This window comes from Pseudoliparis swirei, chromosome 20 (genome assembly GCF_029220125.1).
Source record: "Pseudoliparis swirei isolate HS2019 ecotype Mariana Trench chromosome 20, NWPU_hadal_v1, whole genome shotgun sequence".
NCBI classification, from domain to species: domain Eukaryota; kingdom Metazoa; phylum Chordata; class Actinopteri; order Perciformes; family Liparidae; genus Pseudoliparis; species Pseudoliparis swirei.
The window spans coordinates 26,274,559-26,295,230 of record NC_079407.1 but is presented as its reverse complement, the minus strand read 5'-3'; the positions used below and the strand labels follow the sequence as shown (position 1 = coordinate 26,295,230).

General features: G+C 43.5%; 1 protein-coding gene and 1 long non-coding RNA gene across 2 annotated transcripts in view; both read right to left on the bottom strand.

Annotated features, from left to right (window-relative positions):
• The window catches only part of LOC130211336 (cGMP-inhibited 3',5'-cyclic phosphodiesterase 3A-like), a 38,811-nt gene extending 18,767 nt beyond the window's left edge, over positions 1-20,044 (bottom strand). The window contains exon 1 of the mRNA XM_056442074.1: positions 19,662-20,044. Within this exon, the coding sequence (XP_056298049.1) occupies positions 19,662-19,721 (60 nt within the window). The 5' untranslated portion in view covers positions 19,722-20,044. The remainder of the gene's footprint in view (positions 1-19,661) is intronic.
• Positions 10,224-11,720, bottom strand: LOC130210928 (uncharacterized). Its single transcript, XR_008834881.1, has 2 exons — positions 11,455-11,720; positions 10,224-10,888 (listed from the first exon to the last, which is right to left on the bottom strand). It is a non-coding gene; the product is annotated as an uncharacterized LOC130210928 (long non-coding RNA).
• Positions 20,045-20,672: the final 628 nt, after the last annotated feature.

The following is a 20,672-nucleotide window of genomic DNA, read 5'->3' as shown; positions in this document are numbered from 1 at the left end:
TTATATATATTTCTTTATTCTTTTTTCTTTTTCTTATCTTAATTATTTTAATTTATTTTATTTCTATTATTTCTTTTCTTTTGTTCAAGTTCAACGTGTGGTGATTGCAGAACGGTGGAACAGTTGCACGGCTTATTGATCAGTCACAGGTATACAGTCTCTATTGATTGGCTCCATAGAGCTCAGGTGTGTTCATCTGAGCTGAATGCCACACGGCCGTCTGCCCATGAGCAACGCATCGACCGCGCCGCTCATCTCCCTGAGCTATAGATTATAATATCAATATTAGAATACCAATATTCCATTTGTTGGGCCTTGATTCTCCGTGGATCACTTTGTAAACTCTGTTTTTTAAATAAAGTTATTTTTATTAATCGATGCTCTTCGACTGAGTTGAGGATCATGAAATGATGTCCGTACAAAAAACAAACGGAACAAGAGTGACACTGAATCTCACTCTTCACTCTTCATCTTCACTCTTCATCTTCACTCTGTTATTTCTCTGCTTGTCTTGAACAACGTGTCTCTCTCTCTCTCTCTCTCTCTCTCTCTCTCTCTCTCGTTGACCTAAAAAAACCTCCAGAGCTTAATTTAGACGCTTCAAGTTGTCCTATTAAAACAATCTCATCATCGCTGATTAAATGGCCACACACACACACACACACAGACACACACACAGACAGAGCTCATGAACATAGAGCACCCACACACAGACACACACAGACACACACAACCCCCCCCCCACACACATACACACACACACACACAGACAGAGCTCATGTACATCGAGCACCCACACACATACACTACACACACACACAGACACACACAACCCCCCCCCACACACACACATACACACACAGACACACACACACACTCACACACACACAGAGCTCATGTACATCGAGCACACACACACACACACAGACACACACACTCACACACAGACACACACACACACAGACACACACACACAGACAGAGCTCATGTACCTCGAGCACAGACACACACACACAGACACACACTCACACACACACACAGACAGAGCTCATGTACATCGAGCACACACACACAGACACACACTCACACACACAGACAGAGCTCATGTACATCGAGCACACACACATACACACACACAGACACACACACTCACACACACTCACACACACACAGACAGAGCTCATGTACATCGAGCACACACACACAGACACACACACTCACACACACGCACACACACACCCAGACTAAAGGGTTAAGCCACTCCTGCACCTGTCTGTGGGGGTGTGCGGGGTCCTGCTGGCGTCCCATGATGCTCGCTGAGTGCCGTCTCTGCATCCTTCGCTTTCGGGGTTAAAAAAACAACTTGCGCTCTCGATTCCTGAAGATATTCGTTCAGATGTCGTAAGAATCTGGATCCAAAGCAACTGACATTGTCAATAAGGTAGTCCATGAACACTTCCTTTCCTCTGTCCTCTCTCCTCTGTCCTCTCGGCCCCGCCCCCTCTCGGCTCCGCCCCCTCACCTCTGCGTCTGCCAATGCACTCATATGCTCGCCGGTTGGTCGAGAGAGGAGAGGACCCGTGTGGCACATTGAAAACCAGTCGTATTGAAGAAGAACAAATACCTGGTTGCTCGGAGACGTCGGGACAAAGATCAAAGTGACTCGACCATAAAATAGTTGCGCGGGGCTCAGTTGGCCGCGGTGACGTCACGCCCACGACTCGCCGAGTGTTTCCTGTGAGGACGATGCATGACAACCGAGCAGCAAGTAACGTGCATTATCACCGCGGGGCTTTCTGCTTGTTGACTCATTAAAAGTCTATTAAGATGGTCGCGTTGCTGGAGATGAGAGGAGTTCAACACTCAATCTGAACCACGGGTGTCAAACACAAGGCCCGCGGGTCGAATTTGGCCCGCCACGTCATTGTATGTGGCCCCTGATGGCTTGAGAGACATACAATCACCTTTTCTTAAAGAAATGTAACAAACGATATCCTGTGCTTTTATTTTGAAGGTTTCAAATGAAATGGATTTATGTTATAATATTAGAGAAATGCTCCTTCTATGTTGCCCCTGATGGCTTGAACTATATATGATCACCTTTTCTTTAAAAAAATTACGAAAAATAGACTGTGCTTTTATTTTGAAGGTTTCAAATCAAATGGATTTATGTTATAATATTAGATAAATTGTCATTTTATGTGGCCCCTGATGGCTTGAAAGACATACGATCACCTTTTCTTAAAGAAATTTAACAAACAATATCCTGTGCTTTTATTTTGAAGGTTTCAAATTAAATTGATTTATGTTATGATATTAAGAAATTGTCATTTGATGTGGCCCCTGATGGCTTGAAAGACATATGATCACCTTTTCTTAAAAACATAAAATAAAATATATCCTGTGCTTTTATTTTGAAGGTTTGAAATGTAAGAAAATATCTATGAACTCACAAACGAATCAAAAATGAGTTCCTTTAAAAACGACACAAAATTATGCCAAACACGCACACGCACAAACATACACACACACACACACACACACACACCATTGCTCCTCCCCCTTTCCCTTTAGGGCTGCACTGACCTGAGATCAGCTCAGAGCTCTCTTGAAGTCTCATTCTGGCTGCCACATAATCTGGAAAGCTAGAAACTACAGACAAGAAGCTACTAATGCAGCATGACTGAACTTCCCCCCTTTACTTCCTCCTCCTCCTCCCTTCATCCCTCTCTCTCTCTCTCTCTCTCTCTCACACCGTCAACCAGTCAAAACAATGTTGTTGAATGAGAGGAAACCGTAATTACATTTTCACGGTCAGGCAATCAGTTTTTTCTTCTTCTGAGTAACTCATCTTTGAAGTTTTTAGTGGAGGCACCCAAAAAAAAAAAAATCAACCGTTTCCTCCTGTTTCCAGTGTGTGTGTGTGCGTGTGCGTGTGCGTGTGCGTGTGCGTGTGTGTGAGAGATGGGCCTCCTGGGCTGGATGATGATGACTCATCCGGCCACACACTCACAAAACGTGAAAAATGCACTCATCATCATTATCATCATCATCATCACCATCACCATCATCGTCGTCGTCGTGCCTCAACACCACGTTAGCGCGGCCAATGCTAATTGATTCCAATCAGTGTATGGTGTGTGTGTGTGGGCGGGGGGGGATTGCTTATCGATCTCATCACTCCATCAAGCGAGAGAGAGAGAGAGAGAGAGAGAGAGAGAGAGAGAGAGAGAGAGAGAGAGAGAGAGAGAGACCGTTGACGTAGCTCGACTGACGCGACGGACATTTAAAACTCGGGATGATCCACTGCGAGAAAAAACAAACTCAAGTTTGACTTCTCGAAACGAGACTGAGAGTCACCGTGAGGCGGCACTTTAAATCATAAATGATAACTTATAAACATACTGATGTTTAGCAGCTATGGAGCACGAGCGTATATTTGTAAATCTCCCCTCTTTATATATACACTTATAGATATATACAAATATATGTATATACAGTATATATATATACAGTATATTCATAAAACATCAATATATTTGTAAATCTCCCCTCTTTATATATATCTATATATATGTATATACATATATATATATGTATATACATATATATATTCATTATTTATGTTTATATATATATATCTATATATATGAATATATATATATATACATATATTCTTTATTTATGTTTATACATTTATATATAAATATATACATATATATTTTTTTATGTTTATACATTCATCTACATTATTTATTTTTATATATATGTATAGATATACAGTGTATATCTATATATATACAGTGTATATATATATATATATATATATATATTCGTAAAACATCATTATATTTGGAAATGTCTTTTCCCCTGATGAATGAACTGTGCTTCAGGCAGCGACCGACATCCTCGGGCATGTGTGTGTGTGTGTGTGTGTGTGTGTGTGTGTGTGTGTGTGTGTGTGTGTGTGTGTGTGTGTGTGTGTGTGTGTGTGTGTGTGTGGGTGTGAGTGTGTGGAGTGTGGTGTGTGTGTGTGTGTGTGTGTGTGTGTGTGTGTGTGGTTGTGTGGTGTGTGTGTGTGTGTGTGTGTGGTTGTGTGTGGTTGTGTGTGTGGTTGTGTGTGGTTGTGTGTGTGGTGTGTGTGGTTGTGTGTGGTTGTGTGTGGTTGTGTGTATGTGTGTGTGTGTTGTGTGTGTGTGGTTGTGTGTGTGTGTGGTTGTGTGTATGTGTGTTGTGTGTGTAGAGTTTGGTGTGTGGTTGTGTGTGTGTGGTTGTGTGTATAGTTGTGTGTGGTTGTGTGTATGGTTGTGTGTGTGTGGTTGTGTGTATAGTTGTGTATGGTTGTGTGTGTGTGGTTGTGTGTAAGGTTGTGTGTGTGTGTGTGGTTGTGTGTGGTGTGTGTGTGTGTGTGTGTTGTGTGCGTGGGTGTGTGTGTGGTTGTGTGTGTGGTTGTGTGTGTGTGTGTGTGTGGTTGTGTGTGCTTGTGTGTATGGTTGTGTGTGGTTGTGTGTATGTGTGTGTGTGGTTGTGTGTGTAAGGTTGTGTGTATGGTTGTGTGTGGTTGTGTGTGTAAGGTTGTGTGTATGGTTGTGTGTGGTTGTGTGTATGTGTGTGTCCTACATTCTAATCAAGCTCACTTTTAGCAGTCAAATCAAATGCAAATAAATGGACTTAAATCTCTCTGGCGACTCTAATAAATATATAAATACAACGGGATGAACATATAACAACGATAAAGGTGTAAAACAATCTTATTTTATTTAATTTCATAGTTTATCTGAGCCATATCCCTTCGCCATATCCCGTAGACTACATCTACATCGATGCAAAGAGAAGCTGGAATATAGTCCATAAACTGTGTGTCGGTGTGTGTGTCTGTGTGTGTGTGTCTGTGTGTGTGTGTCTGTGTGTGTGTGTCTGTGTGTGAGGATAACACGTAGTAAAAAAAAAAAAAAGACACAGAATATGAAAGAGGAGGAATCCTGAGAGAGAGAGAGAGAGAGAGAGGCTTCAGGCTGAAGACGCTTCATCCAATCAGGACGTCGTGTTCATTGAACTCCTCGTTGAATGAGGTCAGAAGAGGAAAAGAGTGAGAAGAGGAGGAGGAAGAGGAGGAACAAGAAGAGAGAGAAAGAGAGAAAATAAAGCTTAATGAACAAAGAGAATGCGATGACATCAGAACTAAAGGACCAAACAGGTCACACAGATATATATACATATCAATATATATTAGGGCTGTCAATCAATTAAAACAAATTAACTAATTAATCGCACATATTGAAATTCATTAATCGCGATTAATCTTTTTAAAGACCAAACTTCACACAGAGCTGTGTTTTCAAAGAGGCTCCTACCTATAAAGTGCCAGCGAGGTATTTAATATTGTGGATGATGAATTGTTTCTTCAGTGAAACATCAGATTAGTAAAAAGAAGCATATTGAGACACATTGGTCCTGTCATCTTTAACATTGAACAGCAGCAGAACCAGTGGCCTTGGTAACTGACTGACATTCACATATGTCACGTTAACCCTCTGGAGGCTGGGGGCATTTTATACATTTTACAAAATAATGTAAATTCACCTTTTAAAGGCGTTTTCATGTGACACATACCCACGTGTTATACATCAAACATTCCAGAACAATCTCAGCTCTATTCAATGAGACTCATTGTCCTCGCGCCGTGTTCTCTGCTCTCTGACTGACAGGCTGCTATAGAGCCTCACCTGTGAGGTGGGATGTCCTTTGTGATTTACTGAGTGTTCATTGGTTGTTTCTTTCCCAAAATGTTGACAGACAAACGGATTGACCAATCACGGTGAAGGTTTCGTGTGACGAGTTCTTTCCGCGCCGCGTCACCCGACACGTCGCCCCTCCGTTCCTCTGTGTATCAGAGGGGGAGACGGGAGGAAGGAGGAGCAGGAGGAAACCCGACTGATTCATCCACGAGTTAAACTGATTTATGCTCCTTATTTTCGCGGAGAAATAATTGTTTTAAAAACGGAAACAGTGTGTGACACGTGTCTCTCCGTCACCAGTAGGTTCCCCCTTCAAGCACCATGGAATGAGTAGTCGGATTGTTATTCTTAATATATTTTATTGTTCCGGACCGCAGACCGTGGCTGTGTCTACTACCGCGCACTTAACGAAGTACACTGCGTCGCTGATAAATCAGAATCAGAATCAGAAACAGTTTTATTGCCAGGAATGTTTACACAAACGAGGAATTTTTTTTGGTGGAAGGTGCAACATTTGGACATGACAAACAAACAACAATCAACACGACAGAAAGACAACAAGTAATGTGAAAGTGTTTGGGTGTGTGCTTCAAGTGGTGTGTTTTAGTTAAAAGTGTATGTTACGCGTGGCGTGTGTTTAAGTTAAAGTGCATGCAAATAAAGTGGCATGTGTGTGGAGGAGGCCTCAAGTTAAAGTGCATGTTAAAGTGACGTGTGTGGAGGAGGGAAGAAGAAGGAGGAGGGAGGAGGAGTGGGAGGAAGAGGAAGGAGCGGGAAGAAGGAGGAGAGAGGAAGGTGGAAGAAGAGGTGGTAGTCCTGGGGGTGACAGTCAGTCAGTCCGGGTTCCATTGATGAGCCCGACTGCCGACGGGAAAACTTTGGTGTGGCGGGTGGTCTTTGTCCTGATGGACTGCAGCCTCCTCCCGAGGAGGGACTCGAACAGGAGTGTCCAGGGTGGGAGGGTCAGCGACAATCTTTCTGGCCCGCTTCAGTGACCTGGAAGTGAACAGGACCTGGAGGGAAGGCAGATTGCAGCCGATAACCCTCTCGGCCGAGCGGATGATGCTCTGCAGCCTGCACTTGTCTTTGGCTGTGGCTGCAGGGTGCCAGACGGTGATGGAGGAGCAGATGATGGACTCAACGATGGCCGTGTAGAATTGTACCATCATTCTCCCTGGCAGGTTGAATTTCCTCAGCTGCCTCAGGAAGAACATCCTCTGCTGGGCCTTCTTGGTGATGGAGCCGATGTTCAGCTCCCACTTGAGGTCCTGGGTGATGATGGAGCCCAGGAAGCGGACGGACTCCACAGCGTCGACGGGGGAGTCACACAGGATGAGAGGGGCGGGTGGGGCTGCATTCCTCCTGAAATCCACAACCATCTCCACTGTCTTCAGAGCGTTGAGCTCCAGGTTGTTCTGGCTGCACCAGGTCACCAGGTGGTCAGTCTCCCACCTGTAGGCGGTCTCGTCCCCACCAGAGATGAGCCCAATGAGGGTGGTGTCATCCGCGAACTTTAGGAGCTTGACGGACTGGTGACTGGAGGTGCAGCTGTTGGTGTACAGGAGAACAGCAGAGGAAAGAACACAGCCTTGGGGGGAACCTGTGCTGGTGGTCCGGGAGCCTGAGACGTGTTTCCCCAGCCTCACGTGCTGCTTCCTGTCGGTCAGGAAGTCTGTGATCCACCTGCAGGTGGAGTCGGGCACGTGCAGCTGGGAGAGCTTGTCCTGCAGCAGGGACGGGATGATTGTGTTGAAAGCAGAGCTGAAGTCCACAAACAGGATCCTGGCGTAGGTTCCTGGGGAGTCCAGATGCTGGAGGATGTAGTGAAGGGCCATGTTGACTGCATCGTCTACAGACCTGTTGGCTCTGTAGGCGAACTGCAGGGGGTCCAGGAGTGGGTCGGTGATGGTCTTGAGGTGTGACAGGACCAAGCGTTCAAGGACTTCATGACCACAGAGGTCAGGGCGACGGGCCTGTAGTCATTGAGTCCTGTGATCTTGGGTTTTTGGGGACGGGATGATGGTGGAGGCCTTGAAGCAGGCTGGAACGTGGCATGTCTCCAGGGAGGTGTTGAAGATGTCGGTGAACACCGGAGACAGCTGGTCAGCACAGTGCTTCAGGGTGGAGGGGGAGACGGAGTCCGGGCCCGCTGCTGTGGGGGTTCTGCTTTTTAAACAGCCTGTTGACAGCTCTCTCCAGGATGACGAGGGTCGTCGCTGAGTTGATGGAGGGTGCTCCAGAGGTGTGAGCCCCTGATGGGCTGGGGGAGGGTGGGCTGATGGTCTGTGGCTTGTTGATGGGGCTGTGGGGGATTGTCTCAGGACTGCTCCATTGTCTTTCAAAGCGGCAGTAGAACTCATTGAGCTCGTCTGCCAGAAGCACATTGTTCATGGAGTGGGGTGATTTGGGCTTGTAGTTGGTGATCTGCCTGAGCCCTCTCCAGACAGAAGCAGAGTCGTTTGCTGAGAGCTGCTGTTGCAGTTTCTCAGAGTACAGTCGTTTAGCATCTCTCACCGCCTTGCTAAACCTGTATTTTGACTGTGTACAGGTCCTTGTCCCCACTCCTGAATGCCTGGTCCTTCTGCAGTCTTAGCTTCCTGAGCTCCGCTGTGAACCAGGGTTTGTCGTTGTTATAACTCACCCTGGAGCTGGATGGAATACAGCTGTCCTCACAGAAGCTGATGTAGGAAGTTACAGCCTCTGTGTACTCATCCAGGCTGTTGGTAGCAGTCCTGAAGACATCCCAGTCAGTACAGTCCAAGCACGCCCGTAGATCCTCCAGAGCCTCACTGGTCCACTTCTTGAACTTCCTCACCACAGGTTTGCAGAGCTTTAGTCTCTGCCTGTATGAGGAATCAGATGAACCATGACGTGGTCAGAGTTTCCCAGTGCAGCTCGAGGGACGGCGTGATAGGCCCTGCTGATTGTTGTGTAGCAGTGGTCCAGAATGCTCTTCTCTCTGGTAGGGCATTTAATTAACTGTCTATATTTAGGAGTTCGTGGCTGAGGTTTCCTTTGTTAAAATCCCAGTACAATAACTAAAGAGTCCGGGAAGGTCCGCTCCACACACCGTATCTGTTCAGCGAGGGTCTGTTGTGCCTCGTGCACGTTTCCCTGCGACGGCATGTAAACTCCGACCAGGATGAATGAAGCGAACTCACGTGGGAGTAGAAGGGTTTGCAGTGAATGATAAAGATTCCAGGTCCGGCGAACAGTGCTGTAGAATCACCGTTACGTCGTTGCACCAGCCGTTGTTGAGGTAAAGCAGATTCCTCCACCCTTTGTTTTTCCGGAGAGCTCCGTGACCCGGTCCGCTCGGAACAGCTGGAAGCCAGCGAGCTGGAGCGCAGAATCTGGTATCGATCCACTTAGCCATGATTCCGTAAAGCACAGGACAGAGGATGAGGAGAAGTCTCTGTCTCTCCCCACCAGCAGCTGGAGTTCGTCCAGTTTGTTGCACAGTGAGCGGACGTTGGAGAGAAATATGCCCGGCAGCGCTGTACGAGATCCCCGTTTCCGTAGCCGTACAAGCGCCCCTGAGCGTTTCCCTCTCCGGCGGCGTCTCACCGCGTGGGCGAAGGTGAGCACACCTTTTACAAAAATGTCCAGTAACTCCACAGAAGTTAAAAACGTTGGAAATAAATCCGCTGGAGTTGTTCCCCTGATGTTCATGAGCTCTTCTCTGGTGAAAGAGCTCCGGGAATCACAGCAGAAAACAGTATTTAAGACGAAAACAACAAAAAACATCGCGCACCAACGCACCGAGGCGGCCGTCCGCGGCGCCATCAGTATCAAGCCAGTGCTGTCTCAAATGGAACACTTAACCGTTCACCACTTGGCGGAAGTGACGGACGCAAATCTGTTCACGGCACCCGCGAAATTAAGCCGGGAGTGACGTATGCAAATCTGCTTGCGATACCCTAACCCTTAAAGTGACCAAATGAATGCACTTCTTGCCCTCTTGTTGTCCCTTGTTTACCTTTCTCCACCCCATGTGGAAACTGCGATACCTCCACAATCGCGGCAGGAGCCTCCGCCTTCTGGCTGAAGTCGAGATGGTATATGTACATTTAATTGTGTGATTTTGCCTTACCTTCACAGCATAGCTTCTTGTAGTAGTTGTAATTAAATTCTCCTCGCTAGGTATGCTAAATTCTCAATTATCTTTGTCAGAAGTAGCCTTCTTCTTTGCAATCCACATACACACCATATGGAAATAAAACATGACAAATCTGTACATGTTTGTCCCTAGATTCCAATTAGTTTTAAGAATTATCCACTGAAATGATAGGCATCATCTGCTTGAATTCACACAGTAATAGGCCTATTTTGACTGACTGTACTTTTATACACATCTCTGTTGTAGTGAAGTTTACCCTGATACAGGAATCAATTAGCAATTGAACACACAGGCATATTAATTTGTTGTTACAAACATGCATCAATTCTAATATAAATCAGAAAACGCAATAAAAGACTACAAAATAGAATGACAACATTTTATTGATAAAATGACTTACATATTAATATAATCTTCCCTTCCCCTCCCCTCCCCACACTCTACAGCAGCCACCCAGTCCCAGGCGGCGCTGCCGTATCCATGTTACAATGCCACTGCTGGCGTTGTATTGTGATGGCCACAGTGACATGAGGGTGGACTTCAGGCTCACCGGGAGTCATTCAACGCCCTCATGGCTGTGCTGGGCGCTGACTGACCATGGTTGGGGCCCCGAGATCTCCCGTCTAGTTTTTATTTTTTGGCTTGCCAGCGCCACCTCCTATCGGGTGGTGGCCAGGGCCTTCGACAGGCCCCGGGCTCAGTGCATGATGCCAGGGTCCTGAATAACAGCCCCATCTTCTATGAGCAGTCATACCCTCCACCAGGATACTGTATCCTTGGGGATGGTGGCTCCCCCTGCCTGTCCCAACCCATCTGCCTCATGACCCCCTTCAGGCAGCCTGTCCACCTCCAAGCTACAACTGCTGCCTGTCAAAGGTGTGTTGTGGAGAGGTCCTTCGGGATACTGAAGACGCGATGGCGGTCCATCTTCTTAAAGGCCCTGGAGGTGGATGTGAGGTGCCAGAGGTCATTGGAGCCAGATGTCGGGAGGGCAGCAGAGGACCAGCACCAGCACCTCCAGGAAACGTCTCTGGGGCAGGAAACAGAAATAGGATAGCCATTCAGTGCTCTGTCCCAGACCACGATTACATTTAAATTAATACATACACGACATTAAAAAAACAACACAACGATGATTGAAAGCTACAATTATTTCTAGAAGGACAAGCTTAGATAGCTATCGTAACGGTATTAATTATCGGGCGGCGTGTGGGCAAACGTCATGGTGTCATGTTAACCCGTTATTAAACTGAGCATATCCATTGTTAATCCATTATTAAAATTGCTATTTCGATTGTTTAACAGAACATCCGTTGTTTAACTCTGTCCGATGACTGACATAGCTATCTGTCGTCGGACTTGCCGCTGGAGCAAGCGCCTGGAGCCGACCTGCCCCGCTCGTCAAGCGAAAAGTGTCCGATAAAAGTGCACCTTCGTCGGACTGGCCGGGTGGTGGATTAGCCAGCTAGCTTATCATAACTGCCATGCAGATCCAATGACATCTAATGCTACCTAGGTATGCTCACTAATCTGAGAATGGCATGTTAGTAGTACATTGTAATACCAGTACAATGTGTAATAACCGCTGATACTTACATTTACGGTCTGTAGCTTCGTGGTCTACCGCTTGTGCTGTCTGCCATTGTTTTAGAAATAAAATGAAAAGCTGGCGAAAGGGCTCCTCCTCTTCCGGTACGTAGCCAAGATGGCGGCCGCTTAGGGCGAGTAGTGTCCATCGTTTTACACTACATTTTTTGCCCGTTTGCAGTGCACCATCCGGGTACTTTCAGTGCACTGAATTCTGCTGGATTTTTCAGTGGCGCACTTCGAACACTGAAAGTCAGCTCCAAGTGCGCGGTAGTAGACACAGCCCGTGTCTCTGCTCAGCACTCCACTCCTGTCTTCAGTCCATCCAGCTCCTTTTGAAGACACAGCCTCGCAGATACACAAACACAGATTGTCATCAGCTGGTCTGATTGTCATCAGACCAGCTGATGACAATCAGACACCGTTCCCTGAACCACACCCACCTCTGCAGCCGTGCCTTAACCCCCCACGCTGCCACACAGTGTTAAACCGTACTGCCGCGGTTTGACACTCGGTTTGAGTGTAAAAACTTCAACGAACACCGGAAGTAAACAAAGTTGCGTTAAAATATTTTAGTGCGAAATTAATCACATAGATTAACGCTGACAGCCCTAATATATATATATATATAATATATATATATATGTATACACACATATATATACACAAATATATACACGTTTATATACACATATATACATATATATATACACAAATATATATACATATATATACACATTAATACATATATATATAAATATATATGTATATATACACACATATTTATATATATATACACGTATACATTTATATACATATATACTCACATATATATCAATATCTATATATATGTAGATTTTAAACTGAGCGTATGATTGTGAATTCAGAGAAGACATATCAGGAGTGAAGCCAGGCAACGACACACACCCACACACACACACAGACACACACACACACAGACACACACACACACACACACACACACACACAGACATACACACAGACACACACACACACACACACGCGCGCGTATCAGCAGTGTCTTACATAACACAGTGAGCGATGGCAGATGAGGACACAATAATACGGCCTTTGGCTTTTGTCCTGTGAAAGTTGGACAGAGAGGAAATCGGGTGAGCGGGGGAGAGAAAACCGACGTGTGTCTGTGTGTGTGTGAGTGTGTGTGTGTGTGTGTGTGTGTGTGTGTGTGTGAGTGTGTGTGTGTGTGTGTGTGAGTGTGTGTGTGTGAACGTGTGTGTGTGAGAAAGAGAGACAGACATAGAGAGAATGTCAGAGGAATGCTGAAATAATAAAAGTGATACAAACAGAGAAAGAGAGAGAGTGATTTTTCAAACTAAAATATTGAGTAATAATATTAATAATAAAATATAATATATTAATAATGAATAATAATAATATTATAAATATTACCCTCATGAATCCCGCAGTCCGGTTTTTTTCTCGTCTTCTCAGCTTTCTAATTCATTTTATTTATCATAATATTATATTATTTATTGTTTGTCTCTGCACTGCAGCTGCAGACTCTGAATTAAAGAACCGCAGTACTTTGATACATAACTAACTAGAATGGGCACTCGGTAGAGCGCATACCTTCGCATATCACAAGATTGGGCATTGAATTATGGACATGTTGGCATTAGTTGCCAATTGGATAGAAATTGACCGCGCTATGGTAAAAAGAAGATGTTGACCTTTTCGTGATCTTGACCTTGACCTTTGACCCGATCGATCCCCAAATCGAATCAAATGGTCCCCATATAATAACCCATCATCCCACCAAATTTCATGCGATTCGGTTTAATACTTTTTTACTTATGCGAATAACACGCATACAAATAAATAAATAAATACACGGCGATCAAAACATAACCTTCCGCATTTTCAATGCGAAGGTAATGACTCTATTTAATCCTTGATTTAAAAACCCTTCGATGCTTTAAAGGAAGTTCATAATAAAATATAAACTGACCTTTGAGGGGAGGTCAGATATAATTCATAAATTATACATTTAATGAAACTAAATTCAAAACACAATGAATGAATCATCGCATATGGAAAATAATGGTTCTCACATGGTTCCTTAAAAGGCTACGAAGAACCATCACCTACTGAAGAACCATTGTTTCATTTGAGGCACCTTGATAGGTTCTTTGAAGTTACTTTTTATGAAAAGGATTTTAAAGAGTTATTCAAAGAACCTTTAAAGGTGTCTCAAAGAACCGTAAAAAATGGTTCCTTAAGGCACCATTTCTGGTTCCACGAAGAACCTTTTAATCCAGGGCTCCTTAAAGAATCATTTTCGTTAAGTGTTCGTCAAAGAACCTATAAAGGTGTCTTCAAGAACCTTCACAAATGGTTCCTTAATGAGCCATTTTTGAAGGTCCTTTCAAACCAGGGTTCTCTAAAGAACCATTTCCTCTTAGAGTTGTTCAAAGAACCTATAAAGGTGTCTCAAAGAACCTTACAAAATGGTTATTTAAGGCACCATTGAAACTAGGGTTCTTTAAAGAACCATTTCCTGAATTAGTTCTTCAAATAACCTATAAAGGTACCTCAAATGAAAAAAATGGTTCTTCAGTAGGTGATGGTTCTTCGTAGAACATTTAGGAACCATTGTTTTTCTGTGTGTCGTTCCCCTCTTTACTTCCAATCTGTGAAGTTTGAAGTGAAATATCTCCCGTTTGAAAACGAAGACTTTTGATTGGCCGATGACGTCATGGGCCCCAACATCGTGTTGTCATGTGTGTCTATGTGTTCAAACTTGGCTCTGAGCCAAGAGTTTTTACCTTCGCATAAGAAATGCGGAAGGTTATGTTTTGATCGCTGTGTATTTATTTATTTGTATGCGTGTTATTCGCATCACTCAAAAAGTATTAAACCGAATCGCATGAAATTTGGTGGGATGATTGGTTATTATCCGGGGACCATTTGATTAGATTTTGCGATCGATCGGGTCAAAGGTCAAGGTCATGAAAAGGTCAACATCTTCTTTTTACCATATATATATACACATATTTACCAATTTTTATCCATTTGGCATGCAACTAATGCCAAAATGTGGCTGCGGCGAAGGTATGCGCTCTACCGAGTGCCCGTTCTAGTTCACAGTGTTAACGGAGCTGCTGACAGATTTGGGAATGAGATTCAGATGATAAAGTTATAAAATACACTTTTATTAAACTAACAAGTTACATTACATCACAAAATGCCAGAGCGTTGGTAATTTAGGATTTTCAATTCCATTCAGTTTATTTTATAAAGCCCAATATCTCAAATAACAAACTCCCCTCAGAGGACATCCCTGACCTTTGACCTCACATCGGATCAGGAGAAACTCTCCAAAAAATATAAATAAAAAACCCTTTTACAGGAATAAAGAAGTGAAGAACCCTTCAGGAAAGCAAGAGAGGAGGATCCCTCTCCAGGATGGAGAGAATATGTCATGTGACCAGAATGAAGCATTACAGAGTCACATACACATTCAATGAGTATGAAGGATGCACGAGTCTTAAAATGAATAAAATACCGTGTTCGTTGGTAACTAAATGAGTCCATTGTGTCACCAGTTTCGAAAAAGATGGCCGTTTCATCCCGAAATATCCGCTTTGAGAGTTATTTTAAACATCAGAGGGAAAAGTAATTGAGTATTCTCTTATCCGCCATTTCACGGTCCACTTCCATCATTACGATGACTTCAAGGCCCGTTTCAAAGGAGCAGGTATACGAGCCTCACACACACACACGGTCTGTGGCGATCACATGCTGCGTGTACGTCACCGATGTGGGTCTGTGTGTGTGTGTGTGTGTGTGTGTGTGTGTGTGTGTGTGTGTGTGTGATGTATATGCATGCATTATGAGGGATAATGGAAGGGGGGAAAAACACTGTGATGCAATTATACCCTTGATTATCTGATTGGGTAATCTACAGGCGGGCTGGAGGCAAACACACACAAACACACTGTCAGCAGACTGTTGACCGAGTGCACACACACACACACACACAGACACACACACCTGTATTTGATGTAGTAGATGTAGTGAAGCAGCAGTGATTTTGTTCACATCAAAACAAACATTTGTATTTTAAGGTTTGTCTCTATATCTGAATATTATTTATATATTATATATATTTTATATATATATATATATATATATATATATATATATATATATATATATATATATATATATATATATATATATATTATATATATATATATATTATATATATATTATGTATTATCTATAATACATATATATATATATATTATATAATATATATATATAATATATATATATATATATATATATATATATATATATTATATCAGCCAGCTGCTGATTGTAATGTAAAATATGTGAAAAAACCAACATCCATATGAGGCTGGCAGCTGACAGTAAGTGTTGTCTGTGTGTGTGTGTGTGTGTGTGTGTGTGTGTGTGTGTGTGTGTGTGTGTGTGTGTGTGTGTGTGTGTGTGAGTGTATATGTCTCTGTGTGTGTGTGTGTATGTGTGTGTGAGCTAGTGTCTACAGGCCCAAGTGTTACATCACTATAGGGCCATTGAGGCGTCTCTCATTCACTCATGTTTGTTTCTCTCCTCTGACACACACACATACACACACACACACTCACACACAAACAGACACACACACACACCACACACATGCAGTTCCATGTTCACATCACGTGTGTAGCCAAAAACACACAAACTCACACATGTTAAAAACAACATGCGATCAATACAAAGTCGCCTCCGTGGTGTGTGTGTGTGTTTGTGTAGGTGCCTCAATCTTTCAACACTCTCTCTTTCTCTTTCCCCTCCTCCTCTCTCTCCTTCTATCTGACAGAGAAGCTCATTAGGTTCCCTCACGCTAATTTGTCCATCGCTCTCTCTCTCTCTCTCTCTCTCTCTCTCTCTCTCTCTGAATGTGTGTGTGTGTCACTCACTGTCCCTCAGGTTATGACATAACACAACATCTCACTCCAAATCTCAAGGACATTTGCACTTCATTTATCATTGAATTAGAATTCATCCATCTTTGTTTTTTCCTGATATATTAAAACCAGAAGTTTTTTATCTATAATTAATCTTCATGTATTTTTGGATGAAAGTTTCACTGAAGGTAGAGGATGGGGAATAGTGTTGTTTATATGTCTTAAAAGTCCAATAGAAATAATGTCTCTGGTGAAATGGGTTGTTCAAAGGTTTATGTGTTGACATAAAACAATACGTATATATATATATATACGTATATAAACATATACGTATATATATTTATATATATATATTTATATATATATATAAATATATATGTATATATAAATATATCCGTATAAATATATATATAGATATTTATATATATATAAATATATACGTATATATATATATATATATATATATATATTTATAAATATATATATAAATATATACGTATAAATATATATATATATGTATCTATATATACACGTATAAATATATACATATATTTATATATATATTTGTATATATATATAAATATACGTATATATTGATATATATATATTGATATATATATATATCAATATATACATATATATATATATTCTCCATTATCTCATTAAAGGTATAATAAGCCAGAACAGGTTGCTCGTGTCTCCCTGGAAATGTATTTGCGTCAATGAGAGAATGAGGGCCTTTCCTCAAATAGATCCCACCCCCCTTCCCCCTCCCCCTCCTTACACACACACATACTGTACATGAGGAAGAGATGATGAATGTGTGACGCAACGCGTGGCCTTATTCGAGCTCTGACCTCCAGATTTAAGCCAACCCAAGTTTCTTAGAAATTAATTAATTAGTTATTCTCGCACGAAAGAAGAAGAAACGTCATCATCTTTTTTATCTTGGATGAAACCAAGTGGCTGAACGATAACAGTTATGTAATAAACTGACTTTGTAACAGAGTTAGGGAAAGGAACTGTAAAGTAAGGAAAAGAAAAGAAAATATTTTAGACATACTATTTATGTATTTATGGCTATTGTTATCTTGCATACAGACGAGAGCCTTTCAATACCATGTGACCTAAAAAAAACACCATCAGAGGCCTTCCCCCCCAAAAAATACCCATTCCAGCGAGACCCCGGGTAAAAAAAGAAAAGTTCATGTCGAAATCCTCAAATATTAAGACAATACCATATCGACAGCATAGAAACCTCCCGGTACATTTCTAGAAGATCATTTCAATTAAATTCAGTTTATTTTATACCGCCCAATATCACAAATTACGAATCCGCCTCAAAGGGCTTTACAATCTGTACACATACGACATCCCTGACCTTTGACCTCACATCGGATCAGGAAAAACTCCCCAAAAAAACAGGAAAAAAAAGTCATGTGACCCGAATGACGCGTTACAGAGTTACATCAACACATTCATCGAGTATGGCAGAGTGAATGAATAGTTCGCAGTACGATCCAGACCTCCACAATCCATGAGACGGAAGGAGGTGGAGAGGAGGGGGCGGGGCCTCAGCACAACACAATAAATCCCTCTCCACCATCTAACACAGCAGTGCAGCGGCCGATGCTGTATTTCATACTCCGGCTGCTCGTGCAGCAGAGTGCTCGTGTCCCCTCCGGCTCGGCTGCCACGCTTCATAAATACTGCACCACCGCCGACGCTTGATGACCCCCCCCCCCTTCCCCCCTCACCCCCCCTCTCCTCTCAGGTACAACTGCCCTCTGGAGAGCTTCGTCATCTACAGGAGAGAAGAAACTGTACACACACACGAGCTGAGCGTGTTTGAGTTTCAGAGGAAGACTTTGTGGAAGAAGGAAAGGAGACGAGAGCGACTGACTGGAGTAGTGTGTTCAATGTCTGTCAGAAAACGAGCCGAATGGCGAAATATTAGTCATGTAATAGACAGTAAATGTAAGAAAAATATCCTGTGCTTTTATTTTGAAAGTTTCAAATTAAATTGATTTATGTTATGATATTAGAGACATTTTCATTTTACGTGGCCCCTGACGGCTTGAAAGACTCATGATCCCCTTTTCTTAAAGACATGTAAGACAAATATCCTGTGCTTTTATTTTGAAAGTTTCAAGTTAAATTGATTTATGTTATGATATTAGAGACATTTTCATTTTACGTGGCCCCTGACGGCTTGAAAGAGGTACGATCACCTTGTCTGAAATAAATGTAAGAAAAATATCTTGTGCTTTTATTTTGAAAGTTTTAAATTGAATGGATTTATGTTATAATATTAGAGAAATTTTAATTGTACATGGCCCCTGACGGCTTGAAAGACATATGATCATAAATAATAATAATAATAATAATAATAATAATCTTATATATATATATATATATATATATATATATATAGAAAAGCACATTTAAAAAACACAAGCTAGATGATTATCCACAACAATGTCTCACTTAAAAATAGGTATTAAAATAAAAGATAAACCAACAAAATTTGTATGTCCAGAAGTTGAAATCAGTGTTTTTTTCCCCTTTTTTCTATGATCAGCTGGAGTTGGAAAACAAGAGAGTAACAAACTCATTCATGGCTTCTTGGTCCCATCCAACAGAAATGTTATAATGTTGACACATTCTATTCTTAAGTTTAATTTGAATGATCACATCAGAATGTGACTAATGTGTGTTTTTATTTCCACTCATATTGTCATCATCTCCAATGGGAGGTTCTTATGAGGACACACGAGGATCCAATCAAACCATCAGCACCCACAAACAGACGCTTTCTACATATTTACATGTGACCTCACACATATGCATGTGCGCGCGCACACACATGTGCTCTCTAATAACACACTTATTGGTGACATTTGATTATCTCTCTCTCACACACACACACACACACACACACACACACACACACACACACACACACACACACACACACACACACACACACACAGCGCATGCCCGCGTTAACAGCGTCAGAGAAAAGGAAGCGTGTTGCAGGTGTTAAATCACTACAAGACTAAACGTGCACGTGCATCGGTACATGCATGAAACACATGAATCATGAGCATCATAATAATAAAGTGTGTTATTATGATCTGTCCCGTCGGAAACGCGCGTAAAGGTGTCACACCGTCAGCCAGAGAGAGCACGACGCGGTGTGGGGTTTAAGTGAACTGAACGGTCACAAAACAAACAAACAAACAAACAATGTCTTACCTGGTCCCGCGGAATGCACGGCAGGGAAGTCCTGCGGCGGGACTTGCCGTGAGCCATCATGTCCGAGGCCGACGTGGAGCTGGACCTCCGCCTCCTCTTGAAGACCGGGATGTCCTCCTCCTCCGCCCCGGTCACGGAGCCGCAGCACCCCGTCCCGCCGGTCCCTGTGGCCGGCCGGAGCCGGTCCGCATGCCGCGCAAGCAAAAAAACACCCAGCAGGTATAGGCCAGGTGTACGGGTCTCCAGATGGCCCGGGGTCCGCCCAGAGAGACCAGGCACACTGCCCTGATGACGCCGATGAAGATGATGACGCAGCCGGACCACCAGCAGAGCCCCGGTGCCCAGGCTGCGCCGCGGACTCGCCCAAGTGGCACTCGGCGAACAGAAACAGCAGCGCGGTGCGGACGAACACCCCGCGGCGAATCAAATACAGCCCGCTCCAGGAGAAGAAGAAGAAGAAGAAGAAGAAGAAGAAGAAGAAGAAGAAGAAGAAGAAGAAGAAGAAGAAGAAGAAGAAGAAGAAGGCACACACGAGGAGGGTACAAGCGGTGAGGAAGCAGCAGGAGGAGCACCGCGCGCTCCACAGCTGCTCCGCGACGCAGCCCGACGCGAAATGAAGACAAGAGCCGGAGCCGCTGATGCCGCTGCTGCTATTTCCGCTTCTGCCGCTCCTGCCGCTCGCGTTCCAGTCGACCAATCTGAGCAGCAGAGCGAGAGTAATGGAGCAGACGCAGGCGACGCAGACCGCAGACGACGCTCCGCGGCGAGTCCATCGAGGCTCAGCCGCGTGCGGACGCGACGGGGCGACGCGCATTCTCACATAGGGATACTTCTCATGAGCGCGCCTCGATGGAGCGCGGTCCGCCTCCAAGGCATCGCCGCCACGCGGGACGTCCGGGGAGTCAACAGAGTGTTACCCTGTGTGTGTGCGTGTGTGTGTGTGTGTGTGTGTGTGAGGCGCCCCTCATACGTCACGTGTGTTTAGAAGTTTTAAAAGTTGCCAAATTAGTG